The sequence below is a fragment of the Cervus canadensis genome, chromosome 6 (assembly GCF_019320065.1).
Source record: "Cervus canadensis isolate Bull #8, Minnesota chromosome 6, ASM1932006v1, whole genome shotgun sequence".
NCBI classification, from domain to species: Eukaryota; Metazoa; Chordata; class Mammalia; order Artiodactyla; family Cervidae; genus Cervus; species Cervus canadensis.
This window is the reverse complement of record NC_057391.1, coordinates 14,253,948-14,269,419: the sequence shown is the minus strand read 5'-3', so window position 1 is coordinate 14,269,419 and position 15,472 is coordinate 14,253,948. Positions and strand designations below refer to the sequence as shown.

The window sequence follows — 15,472 nt, the reverse complement described above, 5'->3', positions numbered from 1 at the left end:
TTTCAAAATTAGTAAAATATCATATACAGCCCTTGTGCATTGCTGGTGGGAATGTAAAATAGCACAACCACTGTGGAAACAGTCTGGCAGTTCCTCAAATGATTAAAAATAGAGTTACCATATGACCCAGAAATTCTACTCCTAGGTATATATCCCAAAAAATTGAAAACATATGATCACAGAGAACTACACTCGATATCTTATAATAATCTATAAGGGGAAATAATCTGAAAAAGAATAGATTATATCTACATCAATACAGATGTAGCTGAATCACTTTGCTTTAAACCTGAAACTAACACAACATTGTAAACCAACTATACTTCAATTTTTAAAAAAGAAAATATATGTCACACAAAAACTTGTACACAAATGTTCATAGCAGCATCATTCATAATAGTCAAAAAGTGGAAACAACCAAATATCCCTCACCTGATAAATGGATAAATAGAGTGTGATATAGCCATATAATGGAATGTTATTTGGCAATAAAAAGGAGCAAAATGCCGATAATGCTAGAATATGGCTGAGCCTTGGGAACATTATGCTAAGTCACAGAAGTCAGACACAGTAGGCCACATACTGTATGATCCATTTACTCAGTGTCCAGAATAGACAAAGCCACAAGACAGAAAGTAGACCAGTGGTTGACAGGGCCTAGGCTGAGGAAATTGAGAGTGGCTATTAATGATTAGTTTCTTTTTAGAGTGATGAAAATGTTCTGAAATTAGTAGTAATAGCTGCACAACCTTTGGAATATGTTGGGTTGGCCAGAAAGTTTGTTCAGATTTTTCCATAATATGAAATCCAAACTCAATACTAAAAAATGCTGAACTGAATAGCAAGTATTATAGTTGTGAATTACATCTCAATAAAAAAATAAATAAACATGCCAAGGACATATAAAGGATGATTGGTATTACTTTATTTAATTCAAATCCCAGCTTCCATAAAGCCCTTCATCCGATTCTCTGGTCTTCTCCAGACTGAATGTGGAGCTTACATTTGTGTGATTTACATAATGTTCAATAATCGTTAAAAAATAAATGATTTAAACAAATGATTAAATAAATAATGATTATGTCAATAAATACAAGGTTATTTTTTTATTTATTATTATAGAAAAGTATCCATAGAAAATTAATTTTTTTAACATTTTTATTTTCTATTGAAGTATAGTTGATAAACAATGTTATATTAATTTCAGGTATACAGCAAAGTGATTCAGTTACACATGTATTTATTCTTTTTCAAGTTCTTTTCCCGTTTAGGTTATTACAAAATATTGAGCAGAGTCTCCTGTGCTACACAGTAAGTCCTTGTTGGTTATCTATTTTAAATAAAGCAGTGTGTACATGTCAATCCCAAACTCCCGATCTAGCCATCCTCCCACCCTTCCGCCCACCAGCCCACGCACGGTAATCACAAATTCATTCTCTAAATATGTGAATCTGTTTCTGTTTCATAAACAAGTTCATTTGTATCATTTTTTAAAAAGAGTCCTCATATAAGTGGTATCATATATTTGTCTACCAGGTTATGTCTTGTCTTCTCAGTTTCTCTTGTTTGACTTGCAGGGCCCGAGGGCAGACTAGACACTTAAATCTGTGTTGAAAGAATAAAAGAGGACACATTTCCCCCGCTACCACGTCATCATCCTAGATTAACACAAAGGCACCCATCGTGTATTCAGAACCTCCATGCCCCTGAGGAAGACAGTGTGAGTTAATGAATGGCAGAATCATTATCTGAAGACCAGAAGCTTCACACCCACTGCAGAGAGTCCCTTCAGCAAATCTGGGAGCAAGGTCCTCAGCCCACTTCCACAGCAGAGTGACCGTGGTGCTTATCAGGACTCCCTGATCTCAGGGAAAGTTCTTTGCAAATGTTCCAGGCAATTCCCATGCTCTTGGAATTTGAGAACACTAAGCAAAGTGTGAATCTGTGGGAGATGGGGAAGTGGTTTACAGCCTGCCGGAGAGCTGTTATCACGATACTCTAGGTTCAAAGCATCTGGACTTAAATCAGCCCTAAACAATAAAGGGGATTCATTGGTCAAACAACTGGAAAGTGCTCAGGGTTGTGGACTGAGAGGGTGACTTGATTCAGGGGACCAACAAGACCCTCCGGGACTTTGGTTTCTCCATCTTGTCATCCAGCCTCATCCCAAGGCCAGATCTTCTTCCCAGACTCACCTGGATCCCCATCAACTTCCAGACCCTCCAGCTGGGAGGGAGGAGGCAGCGGTAGGAGAAAAATACTTACTTACTTACCTAGTTCATTCTAAGGGCTCTTTTAGAAGAGCAAGAATGCTTATTTCCCAGAAAAGCTTCTTCCTTTTATCATGTTGCCGTTTCTTAAACTATGGCTGGGGATGGCAATACACTGATTCATTTCAGCCTAAACCACATGCCTCCCCCAACACATGTGCAAACACACACACACACACACACCAGAGAGAGAATGAGCTTCCTCCAAAGACTGGCTGAGTGGCAGAGGTGAGGATGCAGGGTACCTAGCAAGAGGGTAGGGACATTACAGTGGCGGGCATAATGCCCACTACTATTCTTGTGTGAACCTGGGCCTTCTCAAAACCCACTTCGTTCTCTGGAACCTAGCCTAAATGTCACCTCCTCTGAGAAACCTTCTGATCCCTCTCAGTCAGAATCCCCACTCTATGCACCCACATACCATCTGCCCTCATCCACCCATCCATTCATTCATTCATCCACCCACTTACTATGTTCCTGGGGTGCTGAGGGCTAAGTGCTCAGTGTAACCCAGAGATTTCTACCTCAATGATGTTTTCAGTCGGGGCAGGGAGAAAAGAGTTAATCAAACAATTGCAATAATTAGTGTCAAGCTTTTCTACTAAGTTCAATGCAAAAGATATGAGTGGGGGAGAATGAGCATGTATCTGGGGACCTGACCTGCTGAGGATGGGGGCTGGGGAGGGGGTTGAGAGAAGGTTTTTCTGAGAAAGTCAGGTGGGACCTCTACTCTAGTTTTCACCACACTGGTCATCCTACCCTCTGCCTCAGATGTTTCCCTTTCTAGAAAGGCCAGCCTCCACACCAACAGGTTGTGGTCCAGGGTCTGATTTAAAGCTTGTGAAAAAAAAATGTGTATTGAATTTAACTGTCAGTGAGTGGTTAGAAGCGCTGGGAAGGAAGGTAGCTGGCTTCCAAAGAAGAGCCTCGTTGTTACGGTAACAGTGGGCACAGGGTCCTCCTGGATGCTTTGGAATGTCTCAGGCGTGCGAGGAGGACACCGTGGAAGTAGAGGGGGGATCTGCATTTATTCCAGGGTCAGGAGAAAAACCGTGGCTTTGCATTCCAAGCCCCAGGGTACAGGAGACCAGGGGAGTGTCTCAGAATGGACGTTGTAGGGACATCCACTCCTCTGGGCCAAGAAAGACCCGAGTCATGGTCCTAGGTCACCTGAGGTACCCCTCTGAGCTTTCTGAAGCCCTTCCTCTGGGACGTGGGACTGTAAGTCACTTCTCCTGAACAGACTCTGAATTCGGTGGTGGTGGTGTGGAGGGAGGCACGGCGCTGACGAGGTGGTTCCCAGGAGCGGTGGTTCTCTGGAATTGTCTCCTACGGCAGGAGTGGGGTGGGGACAGAAGGAGAAATCTGGAGACGCGTCGAGGCCGCAGCCGGCCGCCTGCCCAGGTGGCAGAGGGGCCGAGACTGGACCGCAGCCAGAGCCCCGCGGTGTCCCGGCGCCCCTCCCCGCCGCTCCGGCCCTCCCACTTCCTCTGAAGGAGCCGCGGCTGTCAGGGAACCGGGCGCCGCGCGCAGTGCAGGCTCGGGGCGCCGCGCAGAGGAGGCTGCCGCTCTGGCTCGCCGCCCCCCGCCGCCGCTCCGCACCGGGCCCCGCCGCCGCGCCGCGGGCCATGGACCTGCCCAGGGGCCTCCTGGTGGCCTGGGCCCTCAGCCTGTGGCCAGGTACGTCCCCCTGTTAACCCCCACCCTGGCCTCCGAGAGCCCCTCCCTGACCCACCGAGGCCTGGGGTCCGGCGGCCAGGAGCCCGTCGCGGTGCGCTCCCAGGGTCCGACCTCCGCGGCTTTTGGGGACGTGGGTCCCCCGGGAAGTGGCTGCCGTCAAGCGGCTCGCCAAGTTCTACACAAGAGGGAGGCGCGCCGAGGCGGCCTGGACCGGGGACTTCGGTGTGTTTGGGAAGAGTTGAAGAGGCTCGAGTTGAAAAGCGCCGAGGGCCGGTGGCCCCTCCGGGCGGTCTGCTTTTCTCCAAGGGCCCCACCGAGCTTCCCGCACCGCCACGGCGGGCACTCCGGGTCCCGCCAGCGCCGAGGCTCGCGGAGGCAGCATCCCTAAGAGCCGGGAGCTGGGTGCGGCGGTCCAGGGGAAGGAGGGTGCTGGGGGAGACCTGGAGCTGAAAGCCGCCCAGAGTCCCTCGGGCCTGGACGGAGCGAAGCCTTGGGGCGGTCGGCGCCCAGGCTGTGGCGAGCCGTCGGTGGCCGAGCCAAAGGCGGCGGGGCGCCGCTCGGCAGTCCAGGCCCCCCCGAAAACGTTACCTGACCCTCGAAGTAGGGACGGGCCATCGCCCGTCAACCCGCGCTCAGAATTGTGCGCTCATTCAATAAAGCTGGGGACCGCGGTCGTCGTGCGCCGTAGCCTAATGCGCTCCAGGTGTCCGGGCGCGGTAGGGACCCCGGGCCGGCGGGGCGAGCGGCCCGGAGCGAAAGGCCACTCCGGGCTCTCCGCACCGGGGCACCCGGCCGGGGAGTCCCCACACCTGACATCCTGGTGAGACCCGCCACTCCGGGGCGTCAGACAGAGGCGCTCTTCTACAAATCCAGAAAGCTTGCAGGACCCCTCCTTGGCGTGGCCCAGTGCTCTGGCAGGGACCAGCGCCTCCGGGACTGGCCGCTAGGCCTAGCCTCCTCTTCTGCATGGGCTCCAGATCCGGGATGGGCCAGTAGTGGGAGTCAGATGCGATGGCAGGGGGAGAGGCTCCCTCAAAGAGCACAGGTGGAGAGCCCCCAGCCCAAGGAAGTTCACCCCAGTCCCGGGATACCACTGGAAACACTGTACACCCTTGTGGCCGTCTATAGTGGAGCTTCTGCAGTTGAAAGGGCCTCTGCTGGTGGGGTGCAGTTCAGATCGGAGAGTCACAGCTGAAAACAAACATAGATGCTTTAAGCTGGGAGGAGGGAGAGTTGGGAACAGCAGGGGAAGAGCTGGAACCAGGCGAGCATATATCTAGAAACCAGCTGATGGAAGCAGAGGTGAAGCCCTCTCTAGGTCATTAAGGCAAGAGGGGAACTCGAGGAACTGTCTTCAAGTCACTAGCAGATCCAGCCACAGGAAAAGGGAATGCACTCCTGTGTGATCCCAGATACGTGGGCCCGTCAGAACTTGAGTTGAAGTAGATGCTTTATGGGGCTGCTCAGGTGCTGCAGTTGTGAAGAATCCACCTACAATGCAGGAGATGGAGGAGGCATGGTTTCAATCCCTGGGTTGGGAAGATCCTCTGGAGTATGAAATGGTAAACCACACCTGTATTTTTGCCTGGAGAGTCCCATGGACAGAGGAGTCTGTTGGGCTACAGTCCATGGGGTTCCAAAGAGTTGGACATGACTGAGCAGTTGAGCCCACACACAGCTGCTTTATAGGCTAGAGACTTCAGGATACTAGAGGCAAAGCCTTTGAAATCAGTCTTGGCTTCCCATCTGGCTCTGCCACCCACCTTAGGCAGGTTATACAGTCTCTCCAACAGGTTTCCTCCTCTGTGAATGGAGATAGAAATTCTGAGTGGTTGGCTTGATTAAGTGAGGCTGCACCATAAGAAAAGTTGTTAATACAGCACTTGGTCAACAGTAGGGTTGAATCAATGGTTGATAATGATAATGGTAAAGCAAGGATGAAGGGGATGGTGGGTAAGGGAGTAGGGTGAAGGACACGGACAGGATTTGTGACTCAGAACTCCCTTTATATGGAGAAAACCACTCCAGAGTTATGTCTGGTCAGTCTGAGTTCTTGAAATATGGGATTCATGAAACATATCAATCAATGTTGGAATGACATCTGCTTGCAAGCAGCTGGGGGTGGGGCCCAAGCATATATGCAGTCTGGGCCCTGCCTGTAGCTGAGAACAAGATGAGACCAGGGAAAGCGAAATAGATGCACTGGGGAGTAAGTGGCACAGAGAAGCTAAGGGCTGCAGTTCAAACAGGGGAAGTTCAATTCTGCTTGAATAAGCAAGGGAGGCTTCCTGGAGGAGGAGATAGCATTTGGACTGGGCCTTGAAGGAATTTGTAGAGTGTGGATAGACGTTCAAGTGGGACTGTTTGTACATTAGAGTGTCATTTCCTGGAACTACAGTAGTTAAAGAAACCAAAGATGAGTATTTGAAAACCACCAAGATGACTCTGATCCGTGGGGACTCTGAAGATTAGAAGGGTCACACAGATCATTGGGCCCATCTTCTCAGCTCCAGAACAGGATTGATGTTGATCTCCCATCTGTGCATCACATGGATTCAATGTGAGTGTTACTAGGAAACTTACCTGCTGGTGATGGCACAGTGTGGCTGGGCAGGAACCTTGTCAAAGGCCAAGTTGGGGTGGGTGGTAGGGGGATGGAAGTCCTCATGAAGTCATTATGAGTTCAGAGCCTTGATCCTTCCAGAGCTTCTGCTGCAGGCTGGGCAGGGTGATGAAGTGGGCAAAACTATCAAGAAAGCCAGAAAAAAAGTAGGCAAGTCCAAAGACATCTACAACTGACATTCTGAGAGAGCAGACCCACTGAGCAGAACTTCCCTATCATGACCCATCTGACGATTATGGGAGAGAATATACGAATGAGTCATTTTGCTATACAAGAAATTAGACACAACCTTGTAAATCAACTATACTTTGACAAAATTTTTAAAAATAAAATTAATTCCTCCCAGTTTGGAAGCAGAAAAAAATTTTAAAACCTTAGCCATTACTGAGCACTTGTTACCTGACAGATGATACACAGGGAGACCAGACACAGTGTGGGGCTGAAGGTCCTGGCTTTTCACTGCCCGGAATGGGTCTGACCTCTGATAACTGGGATTCCGTTTCCTTGGCAAGTTACTAACCAGCCCTGTGCCTCAGTTTTCTCATCTGCAAAATGGGGATGATAATATTAATAATAGAACTTAAAGAGTATCCAAAGATGTATAATGTATATTAAGTACTTGAAAAGTTCCAGGCACACATTGAGCATCTAGGAGTTTGTCTTTCTTCTCCAGCATCATCATCATCATTGCTCAAGGTACCAGCCATTGAATAAGGGATTTGAGGATGCAGAGTTGTAACTTTCAAACTCAAATTTGTAAGAGAAGTCTAGAGGAAGTGCTGGGATACTGGCAGCTCAGTGGAAACATGCATACCAGGGCCCTAAATAAACCTGAACTTCTCTTTCCCCAAAGGCCTGGCCCAAAGTCTTGATCATAATGGAAACTTGGGGGAGAAGGGTTGCCATTGAGGCTGTTTTGAGGTCAATGTGATCCTGGCAGGAGGGTTTTGTGTTGTTGGAGAGAAGAACCATCCCACACAGATGGCCCTTGTGGGTGGGAAGCCTGTCTCCTCACCATCCTCATTGTTCCTAGCCCACCCACAGAGGGCCATGGGCCCCTGAGGAACTCAGACAGCAACTCACCTTTGTTTTGCCCTCTGTGACCCTCTTCCTCTCCCTCCTGTAGTGATCGCTTCCTCCAGCAACAGGGAACTTCCCTTCCATCCTCTCTATTCACTGCTTAGGACAGAACTATGCACTGGGCTGGACTGGCCTGGCTCTTGATATAAAGAAGGGACTTTTGAAAATTCCAAAAGCCCTCTTTGCTCTTCTTAATGCCTGACTTTGGAGATCACTGTCTCACTGTAGCTTTCAGACCCTCCATACAGTGTTCTATCCCAGCTACAAAGAGAAAGGATCCATGATAGCCCTCCCCAGGCAGTGATAGCCTTTGGCTGACTCAGGGAGGGTCAGCTATGAAGCAAGCTTGAAACGTGCACCAACCCATCTCGAAAACGGTCTCTCTGCTGCCCTTATAGCTTAATGACGCTGCCCGACCGCCACCAAACTGTGGGCTACCATCAGGAATTCACAGCCATTTGGAACTACTTTCCCTGAAATAATTGTGAGCTCCAAAGTCACCCACATGCCCTCAGTGTGAAGTGCTTGCTCTGGGGAGCTGTGGTCTAGGCGGGACTGTCCCCGCCCCGCCAGGTGAAAGTCCAAAATGTTACCTGCGAGGGGAGAAGGGGAGGAGACTGCAGTTGGTCACCTTGTAAACCAAAAATAAATAAGCTCCCCACAAAATTTCATGAAGTGTCTTCATGGTGTATACTTACAGTCTTCACAAGATGAATAAAATCCCACCTGGAGGAAAAAGCCAGTGTGGTCAAACGTGCCCCCCTCCCACCCCACCCCCCACCTCTGCCCCTCATTTCCCTTGTCACTTACTGAGCAGGAGTGATGATTAGCATATGTGTGACCTGGGAACCCAACTGAGTTCAAATCCTTTCTGCTTGGGTGACCCTGGATAAGCCCCTCTGAGACTCAATCCTCATGTGTAAAATGGGTAGAATAACACCTTCACAGGCTGATGTGTCCTTTGGATGATCTGTGGTTGATTCGTATCAAGGGTTTGGTACAGCGTCTGGTACCCAGTACTGCCTCAGCAAACAGTAGCGGTTCCTGGATCACCCTTCCCATCACTCACTTGATCGATATACCAGCACTGTGTCAAACACTTTCTCACATCTCAGCTAGACCTTGTTGTGGCCACAATCATCAGGTTACACATGAGACATTAAATAGCTCATCTGGGGTCTTGCTGATTGAGTAAGAGGTGGCATTTGGTGTTTGCCTTTAATCCATGCATAATGTCTCTTCCCTGGTGGCTCAGATGGTAAAGAATCCACCTCCAGTGCAGGAGGCCTGGGTTCAGCCCCTGGGTTGGGAAGATCCCCTGGAGAAGGAAATGGCAACCTACTCCAGTATTCTTGCCTGAAAAATTCCATGGGCTGAGGAACCTGGCGAGCTACAGTCCATGGGGTTGCAAAGAGTCGGAGACGACTGAGCTACTAACACTAACTGATGTCTCTTCAGGAAGTGGGCCTGGAGGGCACAGAAAGACGAATAAGATGCTCTTCCTGGAAGATGCTGTCCTTGGGGAAAGTGAGGCCTGTATACAGTGGCCACCCTCACAGGGGCATGGGCCCAGGGAGGCTGCTTCCTCCTTCAGACTCAGCTGGACAGTGATTTCGCAGTCAGAATGTTGGCTTGGTGAGAAGTGGTCCTCATGCCATGTCTTGTAATATGACAGCCTCTCTCCCTCACTTGCCTTCCTACTCAGGGCCAAGGAGGGCTCTCCCATCTGCCCCCAAGACCCAATACTCTGGGCACTCTGACTCCCTCTCCAGCCCATCCTCAGGGTCCAGGCTGGGCATTTCTCTCCTCCCTTTCCCGCCTCTGCTTCCCCTAATCAAAACCTGCTCTGAGCTCCCAGCCCAATGAGTTAATGCATGCTGAACAGCCCTAATGAATGGTGACAACTTCATGGATCCTACTCAAAGGGATTTGCATTTTAACTGGTTTGTGCTTGAGCCAAAGAACAAGGGGCTAATGATGGAATTTCAGGTACCAGGATTTGAAATAGGTGAGACCAAATGGTTGAGGCTAGAGACCTTCCTGGCACGGTCCAACCCCTTAGCTCACTTCTGAATCACTGGTCAGATGCCTCCTATCTAGACCCTTGTGTATGAGGGGAGCCCTCATCCTGTAACGCAGGAGAAGCCAGTCTGTGGTTTGGTAATGCTGCTCTAAAGCAGGCAGAGGTTTTTCCACGTGGCATGTGGGGCGAGTTAGGCAAGTTGCTATAGCAATGTGCTCTAGGATTCCAAACAGGATGACACGGAGAGAAGGGGCTCCTGCCTCCGCAGCTGGGGTTGACAACTTTCTTCCCCAAGCCGCATCACCCAGCTGGGTCAGGCTACCAGGAATCCTGACCCTGCAGATTTCCAGAACTCGATTCTTTGCAGACTGGGCCTCAGGAAGGCCATGGAAAAATCATGAAATGAGCAAGTGGATGTAACTCCCAACAGTCTGCAAAGAGCCCTCCCGTACATTTTTTCTACCAGTCAGAACAGACTAGCTGAGGTCAGAGGTATGTCCATTAGATAGAGAGGGGAGAAAGAGGCTTTTCAAAGTTAAGTGATTTTCTGGGACTTCCCTGGTGGTCTAGTGGCTAAGATTCTATGCTCCCGATGCAGGGGACCTGGGTTTGATCCCTGGTCAGGAAACTAGATCCCACATGTCTCAGCTAAGTGTTCACACACGACACCTGAGTTCACACACTGCAACTAAAGATCCCACATGCCACAACTAAGACCCAGTGCTGATAAATAAATAAATACTTTCTTTAAATTAAGTGATTTCCCCAAGATCACATAGAAACTCCAGGGCAGATCTTCTGGTCAAAGATGAGATTAGGAACCTAATTTGCTACATTCATCAGAGGAATTTAAGGAGAAAGCATTGCTTCAGCCAAAGGAATGAAGTTCTAATAGTAGATTTTCTACATCTGTGGCAGGCAGGTAGGACAAGATCCTTGGAATCATTCTCCGTAGACTGCTGAGGGTGTCTCCAGTCTCCATCATTCGCTCTGCCTTGCCCATCCCCAAGCCCTCAGACTGCTGCTTTCTCCTGCTGCCAGGAAGAAGACCACAAAGCTATGTCTATCTCCTCTCCATCCACTGGAACTGCTCTTTTCCTGGATCCCTTAGCCCCTTATATTCAGTGGTTGCTGGCAATCATTAAGTCCCATAAATAGTATGTAGACAGAGCTCTTCTCTGAGTTTATTCCCACCACTTACCACATACACAGGGCCAGCTACATAATCTGTGGGGCCTAGTGCAAAATGAAAATACAGGGCTGCTTGTTTAAAGACTATTAAGAATTTCAAGATGGCCACAGCACAGCATCAGACCAAGGGGACCCCTTCCGAGTGTGGGGCCTGAGCCACTTCTCACAGAGTTCTCTCCTCTCGGGCTTATCATTTGGCAAGGAAGGCATGGCATCCCTCTTGACACATGAAGAAACTGAGTGGGTTGTCCATCTGGCCAGTATGTACTGAGCACCCACGAAACCCCAGGCATCTCCAGGTTCTGGAAATTCCAAATCAGATAAGGCCCAGCCTCCACCTCAGGGAACACAGTGAGGGCAGAGAGGTACAGATCACACACAGGCTGCTGGTGCAAAGTGCTGGTGTCTGTAGATGCAGAGGATCCCTGGAGCAGCTCTGTAGGCATATAGCGAGGACCGTGGGAAGATTTTTAAGCTATGGGATTCAGAAGATGCTTCTATTTCCAGTTACTAACCCAAGACCACTTTGAGAGCCTTTCTGGGGGACTTTCAAGCATCTGATGCTGAGCTCTGGAGTAGCCCCCTTGATGAACACGAGAAACCAAAACTCAAAATATTGGCCTTTCCACATGCATGCATGCTAAGTCGCTTCAGTCATGTCCGACCCTATGGACTATAGCCCGCCAGGCTCCTCTGTCCATGGAATTCTCCAGGCAAGAATACTGGAGTGGGTTGCCATGCCCTCCTCCAGGGGATCTTCCCAGCCCAGGACTCAAACCCAAGTCTCTTATGTCTCCTGCATTGGCAGGTGGACCCTTTATCACCAGTGCCACCTAGCCTTCCCACCAGCCGAAGGTATTGGTCCTGCTGAGGTCCTGCTGGGCTAACACTTGTAAATAAAGAGTTACTTCTCGGGTTTTTTTACCTGCCCACTTCAGCCCCCACTCTTGGTCTGCAGACAATCAGCAGATCCAGTGGTCCTCATTCCTGGGTGAAGAAGGGAATGATGGTGTAAAACAAAACCTTTGCCTGGGCCCCACCAGAACACACCATCACTATCTATGGTAGAGCCCAGCGTTGGCATTTTTGAAAGCTCCGCAGGAGTTCTAATGGGCAGCTGAGCCTGAGAACCACCAGTGTCATCTAAACCCAATCCCCAGTCAAGCAGAAGAGGAAACACTGTCCAGGGAAGGGCAATGACTTGCTCAGGGTCACACGACCGTCAGTGGTGCAGCCAAGATGTAACCAGGTCTCCTGTCTCCCAGTTCTCCAGCCCAGCTCCCCCACCTGCAGTTTCACAGGATTCATGGCCAAGCTGGGCTGGAGACACAGCGTGGAAACAGAGTGTGGGAGGCTGAGGCACGAGGTGGAATTTGGGATGGGGGTTGGTAGTTGGAGGGTTATTTGTTAGTGACCCTGTCTGTGTCCCGCACAGGGTCATAAGCTATTGATCACTGTGTGGTCCCATGTGGGCCAAACAAAAGCCCAAGAGGGGCCTGAGGGTCACCTATTTGGCCAAGGATTCTGGTCAGAACTGCTCGCGTGCAGATGGACTGGCATGGTGGGAGGTGTCCAGCAGAGGGTTAGGCAAAGCCCATTAGAGTCATCCCGACCCTGTGATTCTGGGCCCCACTGAAGCTATTCTGAGCATTCAGATAAAGGAAGCACCTGACTCAGGGTTGGAACTGGCGAAGAGAAGCCCAAGTGGGGTGGGGAAGGGATGCTCTATCAGGAAAAAGTGGGGAGGCTTGCCCGGAGGGCAGAGGAGAAAGCCCCTGGGACCAGCCTGAGGCCCCAGCACAAACTCAGGTGTCATCTTCCCTCCTGCCCCCATCCACCCAGACCTTCCTCAATAGCAGATGAAGTGAAGCTTAAACACAAACTGAGTGTGTAGTCACTTCCTCTGCTTAAGGCCCTCAATGGCTCCCTGTTGCTTTTAAGTTGAGTCTAGCCTCTTTTATAGAACTCACCAGACCCTGAGTTGCCTGTACTCAGGACTCCCCGCTCACAGCACCCTGTGGCACCTCCACTAAACTGAGCTTCTTAGTTTCTCAAACACACTAGCTGTCTCTGTCCTTCACTCATATCATTCCCTGTATCCGATCTGATCCCCCCTTTCTGGTGTCTCCCACTTAGTCTTCAAGTCTTCCTCCTGAAAACCACACCTGACTCAGACAGACCTTGGATCAGTCACTGGTGTGAATCTTGAGATGCTTGTTTTCCCATGGTGTTAAACCCCCAGACACCACTCAGTATTATAATAGCCTGAAGAGTGTCCCCCACTGGACTAGAGCAGGGACCATATCTCTTACCAGTCTCTCTATCCTCCGCTCTCCCATAACGCCAGACATAGTGTGGGCATGCTCAGTAGATTCAGTCAGGTCTGACTCTTTGCCACCCCCTGGACTGAAGCCCACCAGTTCCTCTGTCCATGGAATTTCCCAGGCAAGAATGCTGGAGTGGGTTGCCATTTCCTTCTCTGGGATCTTCCTACCCAGGCATCAAACCCGAGTCTTCTGCATCTCCTTCTTTGGCAGGCGAGTTTTTTACCACTGAGCCACCTGAGAAGACCGCCAGACATTGTACTGCTCACATAATGTGTGTTGAATGAAAGAGCTGTCTATCCAAGTCAACGGAAAGATGTTTAAGGGCAAGATCGATGTCTTACGTTTCTTTGCAGATGTACCCACAAGAGCTCCTAACACAGTGGCTTGTATTAGGTGTTCTGCCAGGCTCTTTGGAGGATAAAAAGATAAGAGATAAGTCCTGTCCTTCAAGCAGTTTATGGCCTAATAGGAGAGAGATCTTTGGATAAATAACTAAGACAAAGGAGGAAGTAATAAAAGCTGTAAGAGAGCTACAAAGACTCTGGGATTTGAGAGTTGAAAAAGAGATGATTTGTAAGAGATGTAGAAAGAGTAGAGAGTATATCCGAAAAATGGCCTGATGTTGGTCAGCAGGATGCTGGAGTGTGTGCTGTAGGGAACTGCAAGAATGGAACATGGGCTGAGGCCACTGAGAGAGGACTGAATGCCAACTAAGGCATTGGATGTAGCAGATGGGAGCCATTGGAGGTTCTGGGGGGAGGTTAAAGGCATGTTCTGGGCTTTCCTAGTGGCTCAGATGGTAAAGAATCTGCCTGCAATGTAGGAGACCCAGGTTTGATTTCTAGATTGGGAAGATCCCCAGGGGAAGAAGGGAATGTCTACCCACTTTCAGTATTTTTGCCTAGAGAATTCCATGAACAGAGGAGCCTGGCGGGCTACAGCCCATGGGGTGGTAGAGAATCAGACATGGCTGAGTGACTAACACACACACACAGAGGCATGTTCTAATCTGTTTTGAGAGGCTCCCTTGTGGGGTGGATATGGGGGGGGCGGGATTTGAATGAGACAGGACAACAGCTAGGAGCAAGGAGGTTGCTAAGACGGCTACAACCCAGGCAGGAGGATGCCAGAGCCTGGTGTAAACGTGGTGAGAGGAGAGAGGAGAAAGGAACCTGTGAGGGGCAGACTGAACGTCCTTGGTCCCCAGGGAAGGAAGAGGAGAGAATATGGGGCCCGGGGCGTTTAAGGAACAGGAAGTTGAGTGGATTCTGGATGTGGTGAACCTATGGAGCTTTGGGGCAGGTAGAAATGTTGGCTGGGTGCTTGGAAGGGAGTCTGACTTGGCATGTTTTGACTGGAAGCCTGGCCCATATGTGTGCCTTGCTATCGCTCGGGCCTGAGTGAGAGAGACAGAAAACACTCCTGGCGTGGGGCCTCCTGTCCCTCCATCCCCTTTCCAGACCCAGAAGCAGTGATTCATGCCCCAAACTTAAAGAGAGCCCAGACTCTGATTTTAAAAGCCTTTCAGGGCAGAAGAAACCAACCAGAAGGCCAGACCAGACCACAAGCCAAACATCAGCTGTGGAATGTGCTTGCTGTTGATGGTGAGGCCAGCCAGGGGCAGACATGCTGGCAGGCTCGGCAAGAGGGCCCCCTCTGGTCTTCCCAAATGGGTCAGAATGGCCACCGAGATGGTCCCTGCTCTTTTGTCTCTTTTCCCTGCGGATCTGCCGGCCTTGGAGCACATCTTCAAGCTCACCCCTCCCCCACCCCCAGCCTGTAAGCTGGGCTGATCCCATCATCCTTGGTGTGAACGCTCTGGTCTGCCATCCTTCTTTCCACCTCTACTCAGCCCAGAGGACTAGGACTAGGGGACAGACAGGGGTCTGGGGGCTGCCGAGGGGGCACCTAGAAAGGTTCCCATGGCTTGTGGCCACAGCCAACCCACTGGTCTCCCTGCCTCCGCCCTGTCCCTTCAGCTCTTGCTTCCAGTGGCCAGAGGGCTGCTGCTGGGACATAGATCAGATCAGGTCCTGTCTCTTTGCCCCAAGTCCCCTGGGGCTCTCCTTCTTCTCTGGGTGAGAGACCTGTAGGGTCCAGCTCCCCTGCCTTTCTGACCTCATCCTCTACTCCTCCCCCACTGGCTCCTTCTGCTCCACTCAGGCAGTTTCCGGAATGTTCTTGAAACATACCTGGCACCTCGGGCTTCACCTGGGATGCTCACCACCTGGGATGGTGCTTCACCTGGGATGCTCACCACCAAAGAGCCGCTGTCACT

General features: G+C 50.2%; 1 protein-coding gene across 1 annotated transcript in view; it reads left to right on the top strand.

Moving 5' to 3' along the window:
• Positions 1-3,757: 3,757 nt before the first annotated feature.
• The window catches only part of ITGA11 (integrin subunit alpha 11), a 129,891-nt gene continuing 118,176 nt past the window's right edge, over positions 3,758-15,472 (top strand). The window contains exon 1 of the mRNA XM_043470899.1: positions 3,758-3,950. Within this exon, the coding sequence (XP_043326834.1) occupies positions 3,899-3,950 (52 nt within the window). The 5' untranslated portion in view covers positions 3,758-3,898. The remainder of the gene's footprint in view (positions 3,951-15,472) is intronic.